The sequence below is a fragment of the Kogia breviceps genome, chromosome 15 (genome assembly GCF_026419965.1).
Source record: "Kogia breviceps isolate mKogBre1 chromosome 15, mKogBre1 haplotype 1, whole genome shotgun sequence".
NCBI lineage: Eukaryota > Metazoa > Chordata > Mammalia > Artiodactyla > Physeteridae > Kogia > Kogia breviceps.
Window position 1 is genome coordinate 9,154,551 of NC_081324.1, and position 27,932 is coordinate 9,182,482.

At 41.5% G+C, this 27,932-nt stretch overlaps 1 protein-coding gene and 1 long non-coding RNA gene across 4 annotated transcripts in view; one reads left to right on the forward strand and one right to left on the reverse strand.

Moving 5' to 3' along the window:
* LOC136792629 (uncharacterized) overlaps nucleotides 1–7,473 on the reverse strand; it is a 45,943-nt gene extending 38,470 nt beyond the window's left edge. Inside the window, exon 1 of the long non-coding RNA XR_010836690.1 lies at nucleotides 7,203–7,473. This is a non-coding gene — a long non-coding RNA (uncharacterized lncRNA). The remainder of the gene's footprint in view (nucleotides 1–7,202) is intronic.
* A 2,681-nt stretch (nucleotides 7,474–10,154) lies between these two features.
* DSEL (dermatan sulfate epimerase like) lies at nucleotides 10,155–26,901 on the forward strand. 3 transcript variants are annotated; one of them, XR_010836780.1, is made up of 3 exons: nucleotides 10,155–10,529; nucleotides 11,356–12,070; nucleotides 23,576–26,895. XR_010836780.1 is itself a non-coding variant. In XM_067014800.1 (3 exons), exon 2 carries the CDS (start codon nucleotides 12,263–12,265, stop codon nucleotides 15,899–15,901), a length of 3,639 nt encoding a protein of 1,212 aa, XP_066870901.1. In that variant the 5' UTR covers nucleotides 10,155–10,529; nucleotides 11,356–12,262; the 3' UTR covers nucleotides 15,902–15,910; nucleotides 23,576–26,901. The 3 variants fall into 3 exon arrangements, 2 of the variants coding, with proteins under 2 accessions (XP_066870901.1, XP_058895693.1); XM_067014800.1 differs by having other exon boundaries at nucleotides 11,356–15,910; nucleotides 23,576–26,901; XM_059039710.2 differs by having other exon boundaries at nucleotides 11,360–15,910.
* The last annotated feature ends 1,031 nt before the right edge of the window (nucleotides 26,902–27,932 follow it).

The window sequence follows — 27,932 nt, forward strand, 5'->3', positions numbered from 1 at the left end:
TCCCGGACCGGGGCGCGAACCCGCGTCCCCTGCATCGGCAGGCGGACTCTCAACCGCTGCGCCACCGGGGAAGCCCTGGGTGAACCTGGGTGAACCTTCTTAAAAGCAGACCCTTCAGCCCCATGCAAGCTCGCAGAAGACTGACGCTCTGACCCACTGTAACAGTCTTCTAAAATGCTGTCTTGTCTCGTTTTGAGGTCTTGGCTAGAAGCCAGTCAGTTCCCCTTAAGCAGCAGCTTAAGTCCACATTCCAACTACCTGCCTTATCGGGGTCTCACACTCAGGACCTCTTTGCACCCCTGAATCATCCCAGGGCCAGGTCCCAGACAACCAGAGACAGTTCCTCCGCCCAGCACCTGCCGAAATGATTTAAACGGGACACTCCCAAACCTGCTACCCCTGCCTCACCCCTCCCTTCCCCCAGAAGCTACACTGAAGGCTCGCGCCCACAGCTCCTGCCCCGTCTCCCTGTGACCCGCCCGCTGCTCCTCCAAGTGGCCCTGTGGGGCCTGCGAGGTTCTCCCCGGGGTGCTGAGAGTAACGACAACTTGAAGCTCTTTCCCGTTTCTCTCTCTTGATCCGAGTCTGGCCTCACCATACCTCAGCCGAGGTAACGTGGTTAAAACACAGACCTCCTGACTACAGCCTCCTGAGAGACCCTGGCCAGCTGCCAGCTGGTAATCCTCAAAAACTGGGAGCAAATAAACATTTGTGTATTTTTGGCTGCCAAGTTTTGGGATATCTTGTTATGCAGCAATAGATAACTAATAGCCAAGCTAACATTCCTCAAAATTGGCATGATATTTGGGTTATTTCCCCCTCTGCATTAAACTCGATTTCATTTGTCTGAAGGCTAATTTTCTCCAATCTCTCTCTCTTTCTCTTTCTTTCATATATATAGGAAAGAAAGAGTATACACACACACACACACACACACACACACACACACACACACACTCTCCAGACAAACAAGATATCCGACAAGAGGATTATGCTTCTAATTCAGGTCAAATTTTATAAATGTATCTTTGGAAATGATTCATCTATACATGTGCTTCACAGATTTTTATATAATCAAAACATTTTACCATAATTTGATTCTATCACAGTTTAATTCAATAAGAGTTAACTGAGTGCAGAGTGTTTGCCTAAAATCCTGGCTGGAACTGATGGGAATACAAAAGAAGGAAACTACGCAATTTCTGATCTCAAGGACTTAATAGTTTAATTAGCTAGTACTCAAACTTTAATTAGTAAACTTAAATATGCAAATTCTCATTCCCCATCAAGATTCTGATTCAAAAAGGATCTCTGGTGGATATAGGAACCTATGTATTTAAAAGGTTTCTGAAAGAATTTTGGTACAACTGTACACTAGGTAATCCCTTGAAAATATGCTCTATTTTAAGATGCATACAGAATAGTGATTTAGGAGTTATTTTTTTTAATGTCAAAGAAGCAGATCTAAAATATGTATCACTGGATTTGCTTAAAGATAAATCACATCCTCAACAATGCAATGGCAGGTTTGCAAGATGTACTTTAAAAACCTGATTCTGGCACCAGTTTTAGGTCTCTCTCTCTCTCTCTCACACACACACTGAACAAATTAGTCTACTTCACTAGTCTTAGATCCTTCACCTGTAAAGTGAGGGAAATGAACTAAATGCTTCCTAAAAATATTCTCAGTCTTTAAAATTAGACAAATTCAGAAAGCAAGTTGCTAGACACCAGTGTACTATTTTTGTCACACTAGCCCAAGATATAATGTTTTCTATCCTGAATTTCTCTTCCTCAGTTTTTGTATACAAAATTTAGTTAATCATGTATCATTTGCATGATTGTTAAAAGGACCAAATGAGACAAAGTATGTAAAGTTGCTTTTTAACTGTAAAGAGTGCCCAGTGAACAGCCCCCGGACTCTGTACTGAGGACTTTACCTGCCTCTTCTCCTTTAAAATTCCCAACTCCGTACAACGCAGTTAGTAATAGGGTAACCCCATGTTTACAGATGAGGATATCTATATTCAGAAAAGTTACATAAGTGACCTAATGTCTCATAGCAACTGACAATCTAGCCTCACAGCTTGGATTCAAACTCAGGACCATCTCACTCCAAAGTCTAGGCATGTGACCATAAACTGATGAAAGCTGATACACAATAGATGACTGGGAATAATACCATGACAGGGAGAGAATCCTTCTTTATCCTTCCATTCCAGTACTTCCTAACTTCTCTGGTGGTAACAATCACTTACTGTGCCCGCTAAGAACACCAAATTCCTGATTCCATCCCTGACCCTGAATCTGCATTTCCCGCACAGGGAATTATTAAGTGCCTTTGCTCATTCTTATTATCAAGGACCTTTGGAAAACACGATCTGTCCATCTCTTTTCTATTTATTATAAGTACCAACGAGAGAGATGATGTTCATCTTGCATTTTTGGGTCTGACTGAATCCTGGGATAGAAAGCTTTAGGCCGGAGCGAGGCATATGCCAAGTGCACGGCCCTGTTCTTTCATACTGAGCTGCCTCCGTGGCCAGCTGCGGGAAAACGGCTCAGTCTCATCCCAATTGGTCCCCAGATAAACAGCTGAACTACCACATTCACTGTTTTTGAATTCCCTCATTGTCTCTAGGAAGTCTCTGGCTAGCTGTGCTGGAAAGTCTGGAAGCAGGTCAGCAAGAGAGGTTCCAGGATTCCTTTCTGCAGTAGGCAGCCAGCGAGCTTTGTGCCTGGCTGGACTCCACGTATTATAACAGAAGGGGTGCAGCTCTGAAAAAATGCAAACAGCCTAGAGATTTCTTCCAAAATTAAGGGTTTTATCCATTTTCCCAGTTCCTGAGTCATTACTTATCTTCCATCCTTGTCAATTTAAATGTGCTATTCAAAATAATGGACAGCAAGACATAGAGGCTCCTTCAAAAGGTATTTAAATCTCATGAAGTAGTGATTAAAATACAGAAAATGAAGTAGCAATTCATAGCTATCATGACTTTCCATTATGCCTTTTCTGTCCATAAGATTCGATAAGTTCCATTTGGCTAGGATTTTTTTTTTTCCTCATAAAGGTTTCCCAAACAGTGCCTAGTAGAATGTCTTATTGAGCACTTAGTGAGTATTTATTGAATAAATGGAAGAAATAAAGTTTAACATATTTCTGCAGACATAAATAAGATTATTTGAATATATCACCAGTCTCGGACTGTCTCAGACTGAGAGGGGTTGTAGGACTAGGTAACTTCAGATAAAGAATGGCAGTATTCTCTCCAGCATTAAAATGGAAGTTGCATTGCTGGGGCGAACACAGTTAGATCAGGAAATTAATTTTCAGTGCATCCAGCTTCTAAAAAGTCAAAACCTTGCATTACATGAACTGAATCCATCTCACAGACATATTTTGTTTGGTCTTCACTGCGTGGTCAAAAAAAAATTAAGCCATTTAAAAAAATCAAGTTGTTTCACATAAAAATCTAGGTTTCTGGCTTTCCTTGCAAAATCAGATCATCTGGCTATATGGGGTCCTAAATTCCACATGATAACCATCAACAGTTACCCACATATGTTACCTAGTGAGACAGTTTGGTACCACAGTAAGTGTTTAGGTTGTTTGGAGGATTACAATAGAGTCTTTTGCAAGTAACATGTGCTCAGTAAGTGTCATTGTTATCATCAGCCTGAGTATGTCAACGTCATCAACATTATGACCCATACTTATGGACGCTGCATAGGCCTATGATGGGGGCACCGACACAAGCTATACACCACCTTTCTCCCCTCCTTGACTCCTCCTCTGTGTCATTATCCATTAGAACTTTCTGCAGCAAAGGAAGTGTTCTGTATCTGTTCAATATTGCAGCTACTAATCGCGAGTGGCTATTGCACACTGGAAATGTGGATAGTACAATTAAGGAAGTGAATTTTTAATTTTATTTAACTTTAATTTTAATTTAGCTAAGCACACGTGGCTAGCAGCTACTATATTGGACCGCACGGCTTTAAAGCTTCCCTCAAACATACCTTAGTTTTCCTCCCCTCTCTGCTTATCAAACTCTGCTCTCTAAATCTGAAACCAATTTATGTTCTCTTGTAAGAACCTGGCGATATTTTATATGGGTTAGCTCTTTAAGGGTAGTTTGCCAGTTTTGCGTGATCAAAATGGCATTTCCAAATATGAATTCGTTGGATCCCCTTCCCTACCCTACCCTCATGATTCTAGAGTAGGGCCCCAGATATCACACTGTACATTTTTTTTAACAAGCACCTTCTAGGTGATTCTTAAAACCACGCAAATTTAATAAATTCTATCAAAGCCGTAATTTTCAAAGCGGGATAAGGAAGAGGAGTCAGCTTGCCTTATACAACGTGTGGGCATTTTGGAACAACAAATGCCAACCTCCCGCCCTGCCTCATCCGCACCTCAACCTCCACCACCTCCACTACTCGCCATCAAGTCCCCTCCTTTCTACATGCCTCTAAGGGGGAGGATGGGCCTCTGGAGGGTTATTTCCTAGTAGATACTTTTTAGATATGAGCCAGTTCTGTTCTCTTGTGATGACTGATACCCTAAACCCACAAGTGTCAGCCCCTGGAGCAATGTTTGAACGACATGACCCTGAACTGCTTCCCATCTCCCGTGTGCATTGTGATAGAACCCTGACCGTGCTGTGCCGTCATCTTTTCTCTCCTGAGACTTCGCATTTGGAGTTCAAAAAGGAGAAATTATGTCTGCCTGCTGATAGGATCAAGATGGTATAAACATGTTTGCTGAGGGGCAGCCATGTTTAGTCAGATCCCCGTGAAGGGTCTGGGAGAGCTGATCCTCAGAAAAGCAGAAAAATGAAGCAAATGCTCAGAAGCAAAGAGAAATGCCTCCTGCCTGGCCTTGGATGGAAGGAGACAGGGACCTTACTTCCTCGTGGCTTTCCAGCGAGGACATCGTGCAGGCTGAATATGACTCAGGTGACAGCCCTGAGTGGAAGATACTGGCTGACATCAGACAAGGACAGCTTGTCACATCTGCTCACGGCTAAACTCTCACTGCTGTCTCGGGAATCCTTAAAGAACTGCACCTTGGCCACTCAAAGACCCAGGACAAACTTCTCTGCTACCTTCCGGTCAATCAATTTCCCCAATAATGTGCAATACGAGCTCCACTGTTCCCAGATTGTCTTAATTTTTCTCTCCTCTCTTAGCAATCCTGTTTACCTCACTCTTTCAGGTGTGAATAAACAATTAGCATGTAAAATAATTAAACTAGCTGTGAAACAGTTACCCACGTGTCTCTGGGTTATTCCACAACACCGACTTCTATCCCTGGCTAGTCCCTGTGGTCCTGTCAGCCTAGGGATGTTTCGGTTACATATTCAAACAAACCGGCAGAGACGCATGCACAGGTGTGTGGGCAAGAAAAGAATCCTTGTCCTAGAACAGTAACTCAAAACTTGGTGTGCATCCCAGGAGCGTTCTAAAGGTGTGGATTACCCGACTGTATACTCAGGGATTCTTAATCCACAGGGCTCGGACAGATTTCAGAAAGTGGCATTTTAAACAATACCTTGGTCTTTCTGATACTGGGCGGAGGGGGGAGGGGTGTCCAAGAATTTTAATTTGAAAAGCACTGTCCTAAAGAAAAAAATTCAGATAATTTAAAAAAATGTTTGAGGAGTGTATGTGTGCGTGTGGTATGTGTAGGTGAAGGGTATGATTTTTTCACATCAGAAGGGTATTTCTGATAACCCTAAAGTCTCTTCCTTCCCTTATTGCTTTGAAGTCATTGATTTCCTGCCAGTTTTGCCTGGAAGCCTAGCGCAGGCTTTCATTTGAGGTGAAACAGCTGGGTTTAGTGGTGTCTTTGGTCAAGAGAAGACAAATGGACCCAGTACCTGCTAAACAAAAAGCCATGTGCGAACAAACAGGTGATGTCTGGCTCAGGAACCAATGACAAAGAGCTGATTGAAAACCCAGGCCATAGTTCAAGGCTTGATCTGAACAACTACCGACCATTTTCACATAATCAATTTTTAGAGTCAGTGAGCTAGGGCAGCGTTTCTCAAACTCAAGAGTATTGACATTCTGGGCTGGAAAACTCTTTGTTTGGGGGTTAGGGCTGGGGTGGTCCCGTGCATTGTCAGATGTTGAACAGGGCTCCTGGCCTCTCCTCTCTAGATGCCGGCAGCTCCTCATCCCTGAGTGTGACAATCAAAAACTTCTCCAGACGTTGCCAAAGGTCCTGAGGGGCAAAACTGCCCCCATAGAGACCAATGGTACAGACGGGGGGAGGGTGAGAGGAAGGACCCCATCATGTGCTCCCCTTGTAAGTCTCACCTAGTTTAAAATTTTCTTCCGTAGTAAAAGCACAACTGTATGTACGCAGATGTGGTAGCAATAAAGCTTCTCACTTATAAATACAAGGTTTTAGTGGACTTATGGGGAAACTTCTTTCCTCAGAAGCTGGCTTTGGTATTTTTAAATTTTTGTAAATCCAGTTACTGTCATACAGGCTCTTGTACATCTGGATAAACAAACTCAGGGAACACTCTCAGCCACATTCTTCATTAGCAACTCTGCAGGCGAAACCCCTGTCATTTTGAGAAGTTTTGTACTCAAAGCAATTGCAGAAAGAGTATTTTCAGATTCTACTGCCTGCTTTAAATCTGTAGTTTTGTCTTTATTATTGGTGTTGCCTATTACTGCTGGCCAATTGTGCAACACCATTTGCAGCTCAAGTTTGGTGTCTGTTTCCGTACAATCAGAGCTGCTATCTCCCCAAATTCTGGGGCAAAACTAGTCCTAACCGTGCTCATAGATCAGTATAATATACCTCTGGCCTTGATAAGTGGTTCCAGAAATCTGCCTCTGAGCTCTCACAAACAAAACCATGTCAAGGCAGAGATATGCTAAGGGAAGAATAACTAAGTCTTCCCCAGGTTCGAATGCCCGAGCTCTGCACAGGCCTGTGCCTCGGAGATCCATGCACAGTCAGTCGCTGAATGCACAGCAATTAGTTCTCAGATATCCTTGCCCCAGTTCTTAAGAGTCCACCCGAATAACAGATCATGGGCAAATGCGATCTCAGTCAAGAGGACTTATTGCAGTGTCTTGCCTTGTTTTATTGCTTGCACTTTATCCTCCTACAAGGCAATGTTATCAGTAATATTTACCTTATGTTCTAAGGCTCTGGACTTGAATTTACCTACCTGAAGACATAAAATTCTTGCAGAAATTCTCCTTAAAATGTTGGCCAACTCCCCTCTGAGGTTTCACTTGAATTAAGTCACCCCCAAGATGTAGCTCCAACTCCAATTGTGCAGCGGCAGGTTCCTCAGCACCGTTGGAAGAGTAGGAGCATCTGATTCTGCTCAGAACTCAGCGACCCACTTCAGATGTTTGTAACGTCCTCCTCTTCTGCCTTAAAATGAGGGTGGTAATTCATGTTCAACGGTCAATACACACTCATCACAAAGTGCTGGGCTCTGAGCTAGGTGATGAAGAATTTAAAAACAGGAAATAAGTGAAAAGAGAAGATAAGAAAAGAAAAAAGTAAAGAAAGAAAGAGGAAGGGAGGAGGAAAGGAAGCCTCCTGCCTTAGGGAATCTAGTCGAGAGCATTATCTCTGCTGTAAGCAGGGTGGCTGGGGGTAGGGTTGAAAGATATTCAAATTTAAAAAAACACAGATTTTCATTATATGCTTTGAAATCACAAGTAATATCTCATGTAGATTGAAGATCTTTTTATATAGCAGGAAATCCCTAGAGCGATAGACGGTATGGTTCTTCACTTATATTAAAATAAGATACTGCTCCAGGATCCTGAAATTATCAGCTGTTGGTATATGTACCTCTTGCCACACTCATAAACACTTTTAATGTGCAATAACATAACATACAGCTCATCCCTTCTACGGCTGGATGCAATATTTATAATTAACTAACTTTGTACCATCTTCGTGTGTGGAAGAAGCAATAATTGGAGCTATCCATTTTTTAGTTCACAGGAAACAAGATGCTCTTCATTTTTCACAGTGCCATTTACCTACCACCCTTTCTGCCAATGACTTGAATTGTTCAGCCGTAGCTCCTATTTTATTTCAATGGACTCACAACTTGGAGACGATGCCAGTTCAAAGTGAATTAGCCTGAAAGCTCATCTGGAGAGGCTGAGAGGTTCGCTGCATCCCACAGCTTCAGCGCAGATGCATGGGGCAGACCTGAAAGCCACAATGTCTGTACCTGAATGCATTCATCTGTACAGTAAAAATGATCATACTGATGTTAAATCTGAAAAAAAAGAAAAAAAGCAATGGATTGGATGAAAGTTGAAATATTCCCCTGGTAGATGTCAGTGCTCATAATAATTCTCCATCGTTCACTTTGCAGAAAATTATAAGAGTCTCTGCATTTGGGCTCCTCTTTCCTCCAAATCTACTTTCTCCTGTAAGTGAGGCTGGAAGCCATGGGTCATCTTTCTCCATCGTGGGTCACATAGGGGGACAGTCCAGATGTTTACAGGAAGTTTTGCCTCTGGAGTTTGAAGGAGGATCCTGTTTCAGAATGAATCTCAGTGGAGGAGACAATGCTCTATGTGAGCCCAACTGTTGAAGGTTCAACTCATTTCAAACACAGGTACAGCCCTTATAAGGGGGGGCTGAGTGAATGCCCATGACCTGAAGGAGCTTTGAATAGGGCACAGGAGTCAGCCAGAGAAAACATTAAGCGTAAAACAAATGAGCTGAGGCTGAATATAGATATAAATCATAGAGTGCTGGAGTAGTTCATTCTGGTTAGGGAAAAATCTAGGGTGTATTTACAGAAGAATTTAAGCATCTGAGCTGAGACAAGTATGATAAGAGAACATCAAGAGTCAAAAAAATTTTCACCCAGTAAATGGGGGTGTCGGGCAGAGGATGCTATGCAGGAAGGAATGGGATAAGCACAGTTATGGAAGCAGCAAAGTAAAAGCAAGATTGGCCATTTGGACTGGGGTTGGGTTCCGAAGGGGATAAAATAGAAGACTGATGAGGAGGTAGAGGCCACATTTCCGCCCAAGGTAAATTATTTTGAAATTTATTCTGCTAGCAACGGTCTACGGTTCGGTTTTACCAGGAAGTGATCTAAGCAAGACACTTACCTTTTAATACACATACCTGTCCATTTTCCCAAAATGGGATGGAGTAGGAGGAAAGTGAAGGCATCATCAATTCCCAACTGGGGAGGGGTTTGTTTATTTGCAACAACGGATATTTCACTGTATTCCTGTCCTTACTAAGTTATTCGTGATAGCAGAGGGCAGATCTTAGAAGTCCCACATGTCCAGTACCACAGGCATCACAGCTGCTCTACGATTTCCAATGTCTGGAATTGCACACACGTGCCACATATCTGAGCCACACAGTCTGCGCTGCCTGTGGGTCTTCACTGAATTCCAGGTTTCACTTCTTTAATAAGAAAGAGGTTCCTTCCACCTGTTTGTCCCATACCTTTCCACCTTTATACTGCCGGAGAAATTATTCCGATCAATCAAGCTGATTAGTCTTTTTTGTTTCCCCATGATGTTTAGTATCTGTGCTCCTGAAGTCAGTCTCACATTAATCCGGTATATTGATTCTGCATTTCTGACCGACAGCAGCCTCAGCCAGGCTGCCTCACATTCTTCCCCTTCTCAGCCCTTGCTCTTCCTCAAGTGTGATCCCTGACATCCCACAGCGTCACCCCGCCCGCCCCCGCTTCCCCCATCGTTTGTAATCAGGCCCAGAACCTCCTCTATCTTCCTCCCACTCCTAGCCCTGTTAGATTGGCCTTCTCCCCACAACCGAAGGGGTAAGAGAAGTGGGACTGGGCCGGCAGGGAGCCGTCTTCAGACGCTCGCACTCCCAAATTTCCCCCTCCCCGGGCTCTGCTGGTCCGGGAGCGCGAGGCGGCCACAGCAGCCGGAAACACACGCGCCCCGAGGCCCTTGGGTTCTGATCCCGGGGGCGATCGGCCCCTCCCCAGGCCCCGCCCCCTCCTCCTTCCAGCCCCGCCCCCGACTCCCAGCCTGAGCCGCCTGTTGTCACTCTCCCCCAGCCCCGAAGCCCCGAGGCCCCGAGGCCCCGCCCAGGAGCCCGCCCCCGTCGTTCCCGCCCCGCCCCCGGCCCGCCTAGCCTTCTCTCGCCCTCCCCGGGCCGCGCGGCCGGAGCTGGCACCGAGGAGCGGCGGCCGCGGCGGCATCGCGTTCTGGACACGCCAGCGCCCCTCTGGACACGGCGTCCACGAGCGCGTCCGCAGCGCGCCGATCCGCCTTCCGCGGTCCGGGGCTGCCCGGGGGGCGTCCGGCGTTCCCCGGGGGGCGTCCGGCGTTCCCCGAGGGCGGGAGTGTCCGCGGGGCCGCAGCCTGTTGCAGTGCGCGGGGCGCCGGGCCGGGGTCGCCGGGAGCCCTGCGGGGGGCCGCGCGGCCCGGCTGCCAGCGCAGAGCAGTTTTCTCCAAGTCTCCGCCTCCGTCTCCTCCGAGCCCACCGCTGCCGGGAGACCCCGTCCGGACCTGCCAAGGTAAGCGGACTCGGCCCTTGAGGGGTCTCGTATCCCCAAACCACAGCCAGAGGTCGGGGGTGAGGAAAAGAGGATGGAGTTGGCATGTTCGTAGGAAGCGAATGAAAAAATGCAACAGGCGGAGCGGATCAGGGAACTCCTAGCGTTGATGTTTCCTACAGAGAGGAGACTTGTCCAAGACTGAAACTTGGTTATGTTCTCCAGAACCGAAGACGGGCAGCCGCGAAGCTGCTCCTTGAGTGTGGGTCTGGGCTCCCTCTGGTGGCTTCTTGTAAGGATGGAAAACCGGGCTACGGGAGAGAGATTGGTGCAGAACCGCTCGCTCTTCCTCGCTCCCACACACTGTTATGATTTCTCCTTCGAGAAAAGTGACTGCTCTTAGTAGTTCCCCTGGCAAAGACACCTTCTGAGCCCTTGAACGTTAAACCCTCAACGGGAATCATAATGGTCCTTTAAACTTTTGCTTTTTTGTCTCCGAGTCTTCTGTGATCAAAACTAGAATGACAGCAGGACTCATCTTCTGTTAACTGCATTTGAATAAAAACATTTTAAATGGCTAAAGCAAGCCACAGTTAAAATAAATACTCTGAGGAAAGTTACATCTTGTAGCGGCTGGTCTTCTGCCACCATTGTTATCCTAATACGTGCATTGAAAAGTATAAGAAAAAAAGAATCATTTGGTCTAACTTAGATTGTAGTTAATAACAGATCTTATTGTGATTCTAAAATTTCTATCAGGAGACGTTAGAACATTTAAATCTTCTGTTTATGTCCACTCCCAGCATACTTGTAGCCTCAGAGAATTTCTGTTTTGTTTTTCCCCCAGAAAGGAGTGTCACGAAAAAGGAACAGAAAAGACACGTCACTGTTGGTGAAAGGGGAGTTTTCTTTCCCAGTTGGTGGTTACTTCATGATTGGAAGAGAAGTACCTAGGTGGCTGAAGAGATTAGATTTTCATAGCTGTACCGATGAAGCTGATAAAAGAAGATGGGAAAATGCTTTCTCTGGGTCATAATAGGCTGATGAGTAAGTAAGCCTGAAAAAAAGACAGATCTGAAATGAGGACAGGAATCTTGAGTGTTTTAAAACCAAGTAGGACTTTGAATACTTGTTGAGGATGTTTTTTCCCCAAAAAATGGAGGAAGAAAAAATTCTCAAAGCAAAAAGTGTAAAAAGCTGAGAGGAGTAACAACCCAGTCAGCTCCAAGAATCGCAGTACTTTGTCAGCTTCTCTGAGCACACACAGGCAAAGGCATCAGACGTGTATGATGATCTTACCCCTGGTGATGGTTTCCTGCTCCAGGAATGACTCCTTAACGTGGATTTTGGAGTGCTTTTTCTTTTTCTTTTCTTTTTTTACAATGTGTGTTTTTTGACTCTTTGTGTTAGGTAGATTTATGTCAAGGAAGTAACTTGTGAATTCATGGTATTTTTGACTATCTCCACCCCTGTTCGCTGTGTGATATTGGAAAATTAGAGGCTTTAACATTCCTTGAAGTTTTATTGGAAGCAACACTGCATCAGGCAAACAGATCCACAGTGTAAGTTTTCTCTCTTTGGCAACTGTACTTGCTCTGAATGAGCCGAATGTCAGCTGGATTTCACAGCATATCTGATTTACAGTCTGTGTTTTATCAAGGCCTTAAATGTATGTTTTATACTCAGCAGATGGGAAACACCTTGAGCACTGTGTTTGACATGTATGCCTAAGGAAAGGAGCTCCCCGATGGATCATGGCGTTAATGTTTACAGGACATTTCTTATTTTTACTGTTAGTGATGTTTGCTTTCTCTACTTTTGAAGAATCTGTGAGCAATTACTCTGACTGGGCAGTTTTCCCAGATGACATAGATCAGCTTAAGACACAGAAAGTGCAAGATTTCAGACCCAACCAAAAGCTGAAGAAAAGTATGCTTCATCCACATTTATATTTTGATGCTGGAGAGATCCAAGCAATGAGGCAAAAGTCCCGCACAAGCCATTTGCATCTTTTTAGAGCTATCAGAAGTGCAGTGACGGTTATGCTGTCCAACCCGACATACTACCTACCTCCACCCAAGCATGCTGATTTTGCTGCCAAGTGGAATGAAATTTATGGTAACAATCTGCCCCCTTTAGCACTGTACTGTTTGTTATGCCCGGAAGACAAAGTTGCCTTTGAATTTGTTTTGGAATATATGGACAGGATGGTGGGCTACAAAGACTGGCTGGTGGAGAATGCACCAGGAGATGAGGTTCCAGTTGGCCATTCCTTAACAGGTTTTGCCACTGCCTTTGACTTTTTATATAACTTATTAGATGATCATCGAAGGCAAAAATACCTAGAAAAAATATGGGTTATTACTGAGGAAATGTATGAGTATTCCAAGGTCCGCTCATGGGGCAAACAACTTCTTCATAACCACCAAGCTACTAATATGATAGCGTTACTCACTGGGGCCTTGGTGACTGGGGTAGATAAAGGATCTAAAGTAAATCTATGGAAACAGGTCGTAGTAGATGTGATGGAAAAGATGATGTTTCTGTTGAATCATATTGTCGATGGTACTTTGGATGAAGGTGTTGCCTATGGAAGCTACACGGCTAAGTCAGTCACACAGTATGTTTTTCTGGCCCAGCGCCATTTTAATATCAACAACTTGGATAATAACTGGTTAAAAATGCACTTTTGGTTCTATTACGCCACCCTTTTGCCAGGCTTCCAGAGAACTGTGGGTATAGCAGATTCCAATTATAATTGGTTTTATGGTCCCGAGAGCCAGTTAGTATTTTTGGATAAGTTCGTCTTAAAGAACGGAGCTGGAAATTGGTTAGCTCAGCAAATCAGGAGACACCGGCCTAAGGATGGACCAATGGTCCCCTCTACTGCCCAGAGGTGGAGTACTCTTCACACTGAGTACATCTGGTACGATCCCCAGCTCACCCCACGGCCTCCTGCGGAATATGGTACTGCAAAAATGCACACGTTCCCTAACTGGGGTGTTGTCACTTACGGGGCTGGGTTGCCAAATACACAGACCAATACCTTTGTGTCTTTTAAATCTGGGAAGCTAGGAGGGCGAGCTGTCTACGACATAGTTCACTTCCAGCCATACTCCTGGATTGACGGGTGGAGGAGCTTCAACCCAGGACATGAACATCCAGATCAGAACTCATTCACTTTTGCCCCCAACGGGCAGGTATTTGTTTCCGAAGCTCTCTACGGACCTAAGCTGAGCCACCTTAACAACGTACTGGTGTTTGCGCCATCACCCACAAGCCAGTGTAATAAGCCCTGGGAAGGCCAGCTGGGAGAATGTGCACAGTGGCTTAAGTGGACCGGCGAGGAGGTTGGTGACGCAGCGGGGGAAATCATTACCGCCTCTCAACACGGGGACATGGTATTTGTGAGTGGGGAAGCAGTGACAGCTTATTCCTCGGCCATGAAGCTGAAAAGTGTGTATCGGGCTTTGCTTCTCTTAAACTCTCAGACCCTGCTAGTTGTTGATCACGTCGAGAGGCAAGAAGATTCCCCAATAAAATCGGTCAGTGCCTTCTTCCATAATCTGGATATTGATTTTAAGTACATCCCATATAGGTTCATGAACAGGTATAATGGCGCCATGATGGATGTGTGGGACGCACACTACAAAATGTTTTGGTTTGATCATCGTGGCAGTAGCCCCATTGCTAGGATACAGGAAGCAGAGCAAGCCGCTGAATTTAAGAAACGGTGGACTCAATTTGTTAACGTTACATTTCAGATGGAATCCACGATCACAAGAATCGTGTATGTCTTTTATGGGCCCTATGTCAATGTCTCCAGCTGCAGATTTATTGATAATTCCAATTCCGGACTTCAGATTTCTCTCAATGTCAATAATACCGAACACGTGGTTTCCATCGTAACTGACTACCATAACTTGAAAACAAGGTTCGATTACCTGGGATTTGGCGGCTTTGCCAGTGTGGCCGATCAGGTCCAAATAACCCGATTTGGTTTGGGCACTCAAGCAGTAGTGAAGCCCGTAAGACGGGACAGAGTGATTTTTCCCTTTGGATTTAAATTTAATGTAGCAGTTGGGTTGATTTTGTGCATCAGCTTGGTGATCTTAACTTTTCAGTGGCGGTTCTACCTTTCTTTTAGAAAGCTAATGCGGTGGGTCCTCACCCTTGTTATTGCCTTGTGGTTCGTGGAGCTGGTGGATGTGTGGGGCACTTGCACGCAGCCCATCTGTGCAAAGTGGGCGAGGCCGGAGGCCGAAGCGAGCGCGAAACCTGTGTCTCCCCAAGGGCACCGCGTCGATCTTCCTGACATCGTCATTACCTCACTTCCTGGCTCGGGAGCGGAAATTCTCAAACAACTCTTCTTCAACAGCAGTGACTTTCTCTACATCAGGGTTCCCACGGCCTACATTGACATCCCCGAAACTGACTTGGAGATCGACTCCTTTGTGGATGCCTGTGAATGGAAGGCGTCGGATGTCCACGGTGTGCATTTCCGTTTACTCCGAGGCTGGTTGCAGTCCTTGGTCCAAGACACAAAACTCCATTTGCAAAACATCCATCTGCACGAACCCAGCAGGGGTAAACTGGCCCAATATTTTACCACGAATAAGGACAAAAAAAGGAGGCTGAAAAGGAGGGAGTCTTTGCCAGAACAAAGAAGCAGAATGAAAGGCGCCTTTGATAGAGACGCCGAACACATTCGGGCTCTGAGGAGACACCTGGCCCACTACCCCAGCGCGCGGCCCGCGCTCAGCCTGAGCAGTGGGAGCTGGACCTTAAAGCTGCATTTCTTTCACGAAGTTTTAGGAGCTTCCATGAGGGCCTTGTACGTGGTGAGGGACCCTCGGGCGTGGATTTATTCGATGCTGTACAGTAGTAAGCCAAGCCTTTACTCTTTGAAGAATGTACCACAGCACTTAGCTAAATTGTTTAAAATAGAGGGAGGGAAAGGCAAATGTAACGTAAATTCAGGCTATGCTTCCGAGTATGAATCATTGAGGAAAGAACTATCAAAATCCAAGCCACACGCGGTGTCCCTGCTGGCTCACGTGTGGCTGGCGAACACAGCAGCAGCCCTGAGGATAAACACAGACCTGCTGCCTACCAGCTACCAGGTGATAAGGTTTGAAGACATCGTGCATTTTCCTCAGAAAACCACTGAAAGGATTTTTGCCTTTCTTGGAATTCCTTTGTCTCCTGCTAGTTTAAACCAAATATTGTTTGCCACCTCCACGAACCTTTTCTATCTTCCCTATGAAGGGGAGATATCACCAACTAATACTAATGTTTGGAAACGGAACTTGCCTAGAGATGAAATTAAACTGATTGAAAACATCTGCTGGACACTGATGGATCGTCTAGGATATCCAAAGTTTATGGACTAAATGCTGCAGGTCAGCAGAAATTTGCACTAATAATTTCCAACGCAATTTGTGGATATGAATTAGAAGAGTTTTTATATTCTTGTACTGTGTGTGTGTGTGTGTGTGTGTGTGTGTGTGTGTGTGTGTGTGTGTGTGAGTGAGTGATCAGTTTGCTACTTGCACAGAGAGATTATTTAAAAATAAGCACCCTGTTTGGCCTAGCAGGATTCATTTTTATGTTACCACTTTTCCTTGCCTTTGTTTCTGAATTTTTTCTGCTAAAATGTTTCTGCTGCAGAGGTGTAGATGAAGTTATATTACAGTGGTCAGGGGAGATAGGAAGATTTTACAGGTTTTTGTCTAACTCTCTCCTTCATCTGTAACTGTGCTGATCCATCTCAGAACCTCACACACTGCTAAAGGCCTTGCAGTTGCTGCTTTACCCAAGCGTCTGTTGCTTTCAAGATGGACTGCAAAAGTTCCTATCTTTTTCAGAAGGTGTCCTAACGCATTTATCTTGTGCACGCGCGCGCACACACACACACACACACACACACACACACACACACACAAATCCTTTTACTGTGTATAATGTTCACTGATATCACTGGGGAAATGGAGAAAACTCCTATCAGAATTATAGGATCCCTTCTGGAAAATATAGATGGAAATACAGAATGGATTTTTTTTTTTTTTTTTTTTTTGAGGTCAGAAACAATGACCTGAAAATCCTCAAAGTCTTTTAGTTAGAAGTAATAAAGAATCAGTCTTGGAACGGTGGCTGCCAAGGACCGGTATGGTATTTTAGACCTGCTTGTCTTTTTAAAACACTCTCTTTCTTGCTTCCTTGAAGCTGCAGCTGTTCACCATCACCACTCCCACCCTCTTCTCTCTGTCGCTGTCATGCAAAACAGTCAGTAGTTACTAATGGCTAAACTCCCTAGACTTGTGGGAATTTTTTTTTTTTTTTTTCTGTCCTGATGATTCATTTTGCATCAAAGCCTGACACAGCCTTAGAATCAGATTTCTCCTTGTGGAATTATCACTGTATGACTCAAAGAAAGCAGTGCCGCTGCTGCCAGTGTGTTTTTAGACTGGAAACAGAATTGGAGAACTGCCCGACTTATCTCGCATCCCTCTGAATGAGTCCGCAGACCGCCGGTGTCGGCAAAAGTTGAAGGCGAATGAGAGATGATGTCAGAGGCATCTGTTTCCTTTACCATCTGCATCTTATTATAAATATAGTCGTCATAAAGTATGGTTCATTTTATTTTGGTAGGCTCTGAAATCAAAATGCTATGCCATTAGAAGCCAGAGGAGTAATTACAATGTATTGGGTGAAAACTATTAGTGTGGAGACTTGATGAAAATCTCGGTACAGACTGCAGTCTTCTTCCTAATGCTTCAGACTGTAGTTTCCACCCGCCCTCCCCCTCCCCCATGCCCTAACACTTGGGAGTCTGTCATTCTGACCCAGATAAAAGTGGTTCTTTCTCAGTAGTTTGTTATTATGTCAAAATGTGCCTCCAGGGTGATAAAGCTGTGGATATGTTACATTTCAGCTAAAGCTAACTGGGCTGTCATTTGTCTTCCATTACAGCGTGAAAGCAGACCGACCACTCCTCCTCCCCCCATATCTGCTTCCTCACGTAGCTTTCCCTGCTTTCTCTTTAGTGTCAAAATGAATGAAAATCCTCCTAATACAGGTTGAGAGGGCAACTGAAGACCTGAATCCACACTATTATTCTCGAGGAAGATTATTCGTCCTATCTCAGGGTTACCAGCAAGCATGTAACTTTTCTACACGGATGATAACACTGTCTCCATTATTGGTCAGAGTCCCCGTGTTTGCTTGCAATTCCCAGGAGGTGTGATCTTAAATCAGACCAAATAAAAAGGCTCTGGGTTGAAAGTAATATTAGGTCTGATCAAGGTAAGAATGACAAATGTGTGCGAGTAACAGCAGAGAAGGCAGAAACTGTACCGCTGCCTTTCCTTTAACTTTGTACAGAGACGTGCCCACAGGCAGAAGAGAGCCAGGGTGAGTACGTGGAGCAGTTGGGGGAGAGAAAATGAAAAAGAAGGAGCAGTTCTGTGAATGGATGTGGGGACGATACGGGAGTATCGTATTTATAGCTAAAGAAAGGAACACACTTAAGATGATCTTCACAGTGTATCTTAACTTTTACAACATAGCAAGGTCAAGGTGAATTTCCTTGTCTGCTCATCCACTCCCACCCCAAGGGAAACTTAGCTGGGGGAGAAGACTTCTATTCACAGGTTCTATTTCTGAGCAATGTTTTACATGGGTGAGGGATGGCCCAGCCATTGCATATGCGTCCATTCGTTCACGCTTGGGATGCCCTGCCTTATAATCTCAATTATAATCTCAGAACGTCTAAGTCCTACGTTCCTAGGGTGTTATCCTGGGAAGAAATGTGACTAGACTCTACACTTACTTTTATTCTGATCATCTTGAAAATAATTAGAGCAACGATTATCACTGTGTGACACTTCCAAAGGAAACACTTTACAAAATGTCTTTTCCATAAAATCAGTTCCTTTCCTCATTAACTTCCCCAGACTTAGGCCCAACTGGAATTAAAGCTTTTATTAAAATACTATCATTAAAAAAAATACTATCATTTAAATGTTGAAATTTTGAAAGAATGTGTCCGTTTTGCTGACAGAAGTAATATAAATATAGTGGTAATGTTGACCTAGTTTTCAAAAGTTTGAAATAATGCAGATTACTCACTTGGATGAAACAGGCCATATCCAGAGATGAATTTACTGTAATGACAATTCCAGAAAGGAAGGAAATGGGAGAATCTGTTCAGGAGAAAGAAGATAAATCTATGATTATACTTAAATTTAATCTTTAGAAACCCAGAAAGGCACGAGTTTTAGGCAGATGGCACAACTCATACATACTCAGCCTAAACCCGCCGTATTAGACATTTGATTGGCTGGCTTTTTGGACCAACAGAAGTCTTAGTACTGTAAGTTGCCTGGCAAGAATGGGATAATTATTTATGTCCAGTACCCGGCCACGGCATGGGGTCTGGCACAAATATCTTCACATTCGAAGAAGAACCTCTCTCCACACGCACTAGTTATGTTTAATTTTTTTCCCTTTTGTGGAAACGCCACCCCTTCTGTCTGCCCCTGACTTTTGATTGGTGTCATTTATCAGCAGAGTTTGGTGCATCATAGATCCTAGACGTTCTTGATATAAAGTCTATCACATTCAGTTATCTATAAGTAAACATTTACAGGGGTTTTAGAATCTGTTTGATTGACTTAACTCTGATCATAATTACAAAAATATCACTAATTTAGCGAAAAATGTGACTAGAAGGCAGTATGTTATAACACCACTTACAGAGAGCCTAATATTCTAAGACAGATCAAGGAATTTAATATGCGGGCTACCTCCTGCTTATTTCAATGTAAACCAAAGTATGTCAAAATAGCTGCTAAGGCAGTATTTTCAGTACTTGACTAATATCTCTTATTTCCCTTCATGTTGGCAGAAAAATCCAAATAATATTTTAAGAACTAGACTGAATTTTTTTTAGTTTTTTGCACAAAGGATGGTAGGAACATCAAACAGTAGATTCTCACATTCTCTAGTTAACTTGTAGCTGCTTGAGCTATAATTTAGATGAGCTTGTGTTTAGTCCAAGTAACATGTTTAATTCTATTTCCAAAGATAGGTTCGGCTAAGCCTTCCACACCATGGGGGTGTTGTTTTTGTTTTTCTTTCACTCCTATCCAGTTCTGCAGCAAAGAAAACCTGTACTGAAGATCATAGACCAGTTTATTCGAACTATATGTATAACACAACTCTTCTATTAATAAGCAAATAAAAAGCTAAAAGCAACTTGGCTATGGTTGGGATAATTTGTAATAGCTCTTTTCTTTAGGACTTTGGGTAACTGTGTTAGGATTTTGTATGGAGCTGAGTTGGAAAATGCAGTCCCACAATTTCAGCCACTAGCACCCTTCAGTGATGGGTGAGCCGTGCCTCTACTCCCTTATCTTAATTCCAAGTCCTGTCTTTGACTTGCCCTCAGTCCATTTCACTCTTCTATGTACATCATCCCAACTTACTAGGTGGCAAGAACATGCCGCACTGTGCACCTGTGCTCCACGTCTGTCCCTCCTGCCACTGGTGGGATATCTATTCAAGCAGGAGATCTCTGAAAGGAAGAGATCTGCAGGTCCCTTGAGATATTCTAGTAGCTGGTGCACAGGATTGGCAGGGTGAAGACTTTTTTTTGTAAGAAAGATAAGGATCTATCATGAATTAGTCTCTCAGTATGTGCTGCACAGAACCGTAAGGTTTTCATGTACATCATTACAATCTTCACAACAACTCCCTGGTATTCATCTTACAGGTTAATCTGAAGCCCATATTCTCTCCTAGGGAATATGTCTTTGTGAAGGAATTTGGAGGTTTACAATTCCGTTATCAATTCACTTATTCACAGTAATTTGGGGGTATCTACTGTCAAGATATTGATTAGCATGAGGGGAGAACACAAAAACTGGTTGACTCTGACCCTGCCCTGAAGAACTGCTGGTCTCTGCAGAATTCATCAAGAAGAGAAGGAAAGGAAGGGCGTGCCGGGTAGCCATTACCGCCCGAGGAAAGGCACTGCAAAGTGTTATCTACTCTGTAGTGGACAGGATTTATCTCTGAAAAAGTGGTTATGAGGAAAGGGAGTAGTTATGGAGTTTCAGTACATTTGGACAGAGATCACCACCTGTGCTTTTCCTCATTAGGTTTGACTCTATAGTTGTCACAGGATGTCCCATCAACGAGTAGCCCTTGCAAAAGAGAAGCGCAAACAGAACAAAACCGCTGACACTTGCTCTTTCCCAATTCCCCCCCTCACTTAACTACCCCAGTACATTTATCTCAAAGAAATGTGGTCCATAATTGAATATCAAGGGATGCCCTGAAGAGAAAATGATGTGTGAGTGCGGTCTGACTGGGCTGCGTGCAGGTCACTGCTAGTGATAACAGTACAAAGGAGGACACCTCAGTGTATTTCATCCAGGCACCGTCTGGCCAGCAGCATCTCCTCTTCCTTTCCCTCCCCTCTCAGCACCTCCAGATCCACATTACCAGGCACAGCTAACCAATCCTGAGAATGCAGTAGTGAACAAACCCTATGGAGCTGACAGTCAATCAAATCTATTTTAAAATAATTCATTTTGGGAAAAAAAAATCCAACCTGTTCTGTTCCCTACTATGTAAATAATACCAAAAGGAAGGAAGGGAAGGGAAGGAGGGAGGGAGGGAACAAAGGAGCAAAGAATGGTAGGAAGGAACTCTGAACCTAAATCTGAACACAAAGTAAGGTGCACAAGGAGAATCATCGCTATAACAGTTCTGTTCATTATTGTATGAACTATTTAAGAATCTCTTTGAAACCTTATTATAGCTAAAACTTGAGAAAAAAGGATAAATTGTAATCTGAGCAAATCTTTTCTACAGTACCTTGCAATTGCTCTTTCTGTTTTATTTCTTTAAACTACTTCTGTATTGCTATGACTCTTGAGATGAAATTTTTCTTTCAAGTATCTTAACACCGATGAATTCTACCTGAGTGTCTCAGGTTTTCCAACTTCCTAGTTAATGGGGTGTTCTCCCATATATTGTCTTCCTCTCTGTTTCCAAACATGGGGTATATACCATGTACATACCATGTACACCATATACCCCATACCTTGTTCCTAATGATTTAAGGAAGCAAACGTTCACGCACATGTGACATCCATGATGGCTCTCCATTTCTTCTTTCGGGAGTTAATTCAGCTCCCATCGCTGTCACTTTTCTCATTTAGTAAATGAACAACATAAAATCTTGAATCTCTGCATTAAAATCGGACATCCTTCTATGAACAATGCTGAAGGCACTTCTTACTTTATTCACTGCATAATGCAAATGATGCTCCCAACCTCTGTTATACTACAATGAAATATCACTGCTCAATTTTATTAGTATTTATTTATTGTTTTAATTATGTATTCAGTTATTCCTTTGCTTGTTTCAAAAGATTAATTTTGTTGTAGATTTGTTTAAAGTTCTTGGGATTTTAAAATAAGAACACAATACAACCAAGAAGTGATGAAATTGCTTCCATAAAATACCCATGAAAAGACAACTGCATATAAATAATGCAGTTAATAAAAGTTAACGCTACACAAACAAAATAGGTGATTTTTGCTCTTCATTTTTACTCCAGACGTTAACATGGGTGCCCTGGCTAATTCAGTGCTAACTAGAGCACAGCACGCTTGCAGTGGGCTTTCGTGCGCCAAGGAACTCATGTTATTTCTCTCTAGATTTACCAAAATGAAATGTACATATATTCAGTTATACTTTATCTTTCACCCCATATTAATTATAAAACTCTCAAAATTCCCATTATTGAACACATGAGTAAAAAGGTATTTGCTTGTATACACACATAAGAACTTGGCAGGATTCCATTATCATAAGAGGTGGAAGGTTTTCTGTGTATAACCAACAGATTGCACTGGTGGGTTTTTCACAAGGCTTGTTTGCACCTTTCTCCCATTTCCTTGATTAATTTGAAGAGGGAGATTTCTATTAAAAATGTTATATTCACAACACTTTTATATATTATATGAACTTTGAAATTAGATAAAACTGAATACAAATCCCTAGGTCAGTAAATAATGACCTGCTGTGACGTGTTGGGCAATTTTCTTAATTTTAAATCTCCATCTCCCCATCTATAAAACTCCCCCAGAGTTAAGGATTAAATAAAATCACATGTGAAAATTAATAGAATGATACTTGTTTCCTCCTTGTGATCATCTCCAATTCATTATATATCAAACCCATATGTAATGTGATGCACCATTTTCCCAATAAGAAAATATTAAAATGTTTCCAGAGAATTTGAGCATACATAGTATGTAGACCACATAGACACCTATTTTAGTATTTCATGTATCAGCTGAGTTGCACAAACACGTAAAATCTCAGTTATGTAATTAATATATTAATTTGGAAATACTGTTTTCATGTTCACGTTTTAAGAGAAAAATTTATTCAAATTTTCATGTACTTCAATGTTTTCATTATTTCTAGAGTCATGGTTTGAGTTTTTCCAGAGAATATCATATTTCCTTCTAAGTTTTATTGAGATAGAGACTTTTTTGAATTTAAGTATGATGCTATTACTTGAAATTTTATTTCATGTTACAAGTGTCATTTGTATAACATTAATCATAATTTTATGTTCATACCTTCATTCAGTAGATACATAATTATGATGTTATAGATTGTAATCATTGTATTTTTCTTATTTTAATTTTTCCACTTATTTATTATGAAATATGCATAAAAGCTGGGGGTGTCTAAGACTATGTGTGAACATGACATTTACTCCACTGGCTATGATGGAATAAGTGAGGATCAATCTGAGGTAGCATATCCAAATTACACATATCATGATTATATACCTTAACACCATACATAACAAATGATTTTATCAATATAAAATTAGCTCATCTATATAGAATATTATTTTCTTTTAATTCATGTGTCATTCACACATATTCTTCGGGTTGGGGTAAAATTCTACGGACCTTTATCCTCTGCTTGGTGCTTTGTAAGTCTGGATGATTTCTCTTTTCCATGCCTGTAGATGACAACTGAGGAGCAAACTCCAGAGCCTCCAGCCAGAAACTCAGCCTTCCAGCAAGGAATGCAAGAGAGCATGCACCTCTGCATTGGGACCAGGTGCCACAGATCTATGATAGTAGGGTTCATACTACTGAAGAGAGAAAGTCCTTTTCTTTCTTTCATTGGTTTTCCTTGGATATTGCTGTCCACACCCCTGCTGAGGTTCACTGTATGCAAATTAGAAGACACTATTTTGCTGATTCTTGCATATGCCTGCTCTACTGCCCCCTACTTATCAAACTGTAGTTATTATGGATATGCAAGATAGGTTATGCCAATATGTTGACACTGAAAACATGTGCTGACCCTCCCAGAAGCCCTCCTCTATGATATTGATAAGTAACTGTGGCCAGAGCTGGGACTTAGAGTCAGAATTCCTATACTCACACACTCTATAACATGGTACAAAGCATATATATCGGACTTTCCATTACCGTATCCTCCTGCTCTCACCAGCGATCCCAGAGGTAACGTCTATCCTGGATTTTGTGTTTACTATCCCCTTGCTCTTCTTTATAGCTCCACCACATATGTCTCTATCCTTATCAACATATTGTATATTTTTGCATGTTTGTATACTTTATGTAAACAGTAACATACTGCATATATTCTTGTGCAACTTGCTTTTCTTTGCTCAAAATTTTATCTAATGCATGTTGATGTCTGTAGGTGGAGATCACTTATTTTCATTGTGGTAGGTTCCAATATATGCTATTATCCGAAATACCATACTTTATGTATCTTTCATCTTGTTGGATTTGGGGAATATTTTTAATTTTTGCAATTTCAAACATTATATATAAAACTGTTTATAGATGCTGTATAATGCACATATACAAGAATTTTGTCATTGTGTTTTGTTTGTACCCAGAACCTTCCCACCCAGCCACACTCCAGCCTAGTATATATATTGAGGGCTCAAAGCACATCCTCAACTATTCTTGGTACCAAATTATTATTTTTACAGATTGTTTGTACAAATTGACACTCTAGCCATTGTAGAAAAGTTTGTGTTGCTCCAAAATTTCTCCTGTACTTGACATTTTCATACTTTTAGAAGTTTTTCTGTCTAGTGGGGTAAAAGAGTGTTACTTTTTTTTTGCAGTTCTGTTAATAACATAGCACATGCATGCAGCAAGCGCACTCATGCAAGCACGTGCGCACACACAGAGTATTCCTTACTTTTTCCATTTGTGCTTCTTTTGTGAAATGAAATCCATGTTCATGTCTTTTATCCATTTTTCCATTGCATTCGTTTTTGTTCTCATTGATTCATTGACATTTATAGTATATTAATAATACGAATCCTTTTTTGGTTATACTCGTGAATAACTTCTTGGCTTATATTTTCATGATCTTTCTACTATGACTTTTGTGATATATTTTGATATGCAGGTGTTCTTAATTTGAATGTAAACAAATATGTGTTTTTCTTTATTACTTGTACTTTGTTGCATCTTATTAAAGAATCTTTCTTAAGGTCTTGGCACTGAAGATGTTCTCCTCTATTTTCTTCCAAGCATTTTAATTTTCTCATCATGATCTATTGCCGCAAAACAATATCACCACAAATGTAATGGCTTAGAACAGCACATGTTCATCATCTCACAATTTCTATGGTCAGGAATCCAGGCGTGGCTGAACTGCGTCCTCTGCTCCTATATGTGGCTGCAATGAAGTAGCTGGGCCTGGGATCTCCTCTGAGAAGCATCCACTTCCAAGCTCACGTGGTTGTTGGCAAGATGTAGTTCTTTGTGGGTTGCTGGACTACAAGCCTCAGTTCTTTTCTGGCTGTTGGCTGGAGACTCTGAGTCACTTGCCATGTGAGCTTCTCCATTGGCAGGTAACTTCATAAAATCCAAGATGAGAGAATCAATAGAGAAACTGCTAACACATTACCATAATCATGGAAGTGACACCCAGTCAACTTTGGTGAGAAGCAAGTCAGAGGTCCCCCTACACCCACACCCAAGGGAAAGGGACTTCACAAGGGCATGAATCCCAGGAGATGGAAGCACGGGCTTATTTTAGACTGTCCCTGCCACAGATTTTGTCTTTTATATTTAAATATTTAATCTGCTCTATATTAATTGTTATGTCTATTCTGAGATTTTTTTCTCTGTATAAATAACCTGCTGTCCTAGACTGAAGAAATTCAGTCCCCTTTTCTTTTCCACTAATCTTCAATGCCGTCTTCACTACACATCAGGTCCTTATATTTTGTGTGAGCTGATTTCTGAGTTCACTACTGTATTCTTCTGGCAAATTCGATTACCCAGTGACAAAACCGCACTATTTTAATTACTATAGTCATTTTGTTAGCCTTGAAATCTGGCAAGGCTTTTTCCTTTCTTTTTCTTCATTTCTTTAGGCTTTGTTCTTCCATGTGCATTTTAGAATTAGTTTGTGTAGTCCCCCAAAGCAAACAACAGTAAATGTTAATGGTAAATGCATTACATCAATTTTGGGAGAATCGACCTCTTTACATTAATTCCTGTTCATAAGCATGGTATATCTCTGCTTTTATATAATATTTCTTAATCCTTTGATAGATTTAAGTATGAGCACTTTATATATTGTTATTACAGTGGATGATATTTATTTTTAATTATATGTTCTAACTGATGATAGTATATAGAAAATGCAATTGATTTTTGTGTATTTATATTGTATCAGGGAACTTATAAATCCTCTTACTAATTTAATAATTTGCCTGTAAATTTTTTCAAAATACTTATACAGATGCTTTTGTAATCTTCAAGTAATGAGAATATATTTCCTTCCTTTTAATCTTATAACTTTTTAATGTTCTTACTGGATTTGTTAGGACATCCTGTAAAATACTGAGTGAGTCTGGTAATGTGAATATTCTTGTACTGTTCCTAATGTGAATGGAGTGCTTCTACATTTCACCACTGAGCAAATGAATGGATGCTGTGTGTATTTCATAGATTCATTTTATCAGGATATCGTATTCCCTTGTACTCCCAGTTGATAAATGACTTTTTATCATCAAAGCATGATGAGATTTATTCAATGCTTTTGCTGGATTTATTGTGATAATCATATGTTTCTTTGCCTTTATCTGTTAAGGTAGTGTATTTTGTGAAAATTTTTTTCTTTTGAGATTAAACCAAACTTGGCTTTCTGTGATAAAACCAGCCTGGGAATGATTCACTATATTTATATTTGTTGCTGGATTGAGTTTGCTAATAATTAATTTAAGATGTTTATATCAACATTTATAATTGTGATTTTCTCATAATAAACTTTTCTAATTTTGAAGTCAACATACTTGTCACATAAAGTAAAGGATGTTCTATTTTTATATTTTATAGGCGAGTTTGCATAGGAGTGAAATGATCTAATACAAGAATGTTTGTTAAAACTCATTTGTAAAATCATCTGAGCATTCTGTTTTCTTTGTGGGAACATTTTAACTAAATATAAGATTTTACTTGGTGGTTATAGGCTTATATTACTCACCTCATGTATTTATTTTGAAGCCTATTTTGGCAAGTTATGTTTTTAAAGAATTTGTCCTGTTTGGTTTTTTTAAAAATTTTTTCACATTTATCGACCTAAATTTGCTCAAAATGCATTCTGTTGCCTCTAATTATTCATCCCCTACACATGTTTTTTCCATCCCTAATACTGTGTATGTGTGCCTTATTTCTTTCTGTTCCTGGTGGGTTTTGGCTGGTAGATATTTACAATAATAGGCCAAAAATTACCTTCTATATAAGTTACACGAATTAAATTGCCTTTTCAGAGACTAATTTTTAGCTGTTTTTGTTCTTACCTAATATTTTATGTTTATTTGGTATTGCACAACTGGCTCCTGATCTTATGTATTTCCTTTATTTCCTCTAACTTCTGTTGTTTTACTTCTTTATCTTTAATTATATGCCCCATTATTTTTTGTCAATCTCCACCAACCAAAACCACCAGGAGCAAACTGGATTTATTGTTTATTACAATAAGAGGCATTTAAATAGTACAGCTTTGCTCTGCTGTATATCAAAAAACAAACTAATAACAGCATTAAAAAAGAGCACCAATTAGAAAACATGATTTTACTATACACAAGAACAGATTTAGTATCTTTAATGTGGATAGGATTTTACATATCTGTAAGCAACTTTAAAAGAGAGAAGTCAAAAGTGATAGAACATGCATAAAGCAGATAGTCTGTTTCACCAATTCAAAGTACAACTACTGTCACTTTCCTTTTATTTTACAATTCATATCTTAGCTTCCAAATTACTTCTACTTAAGGCCTGTCCTCCCATTACTAAATAAATGGGGAGGGGGAAAGA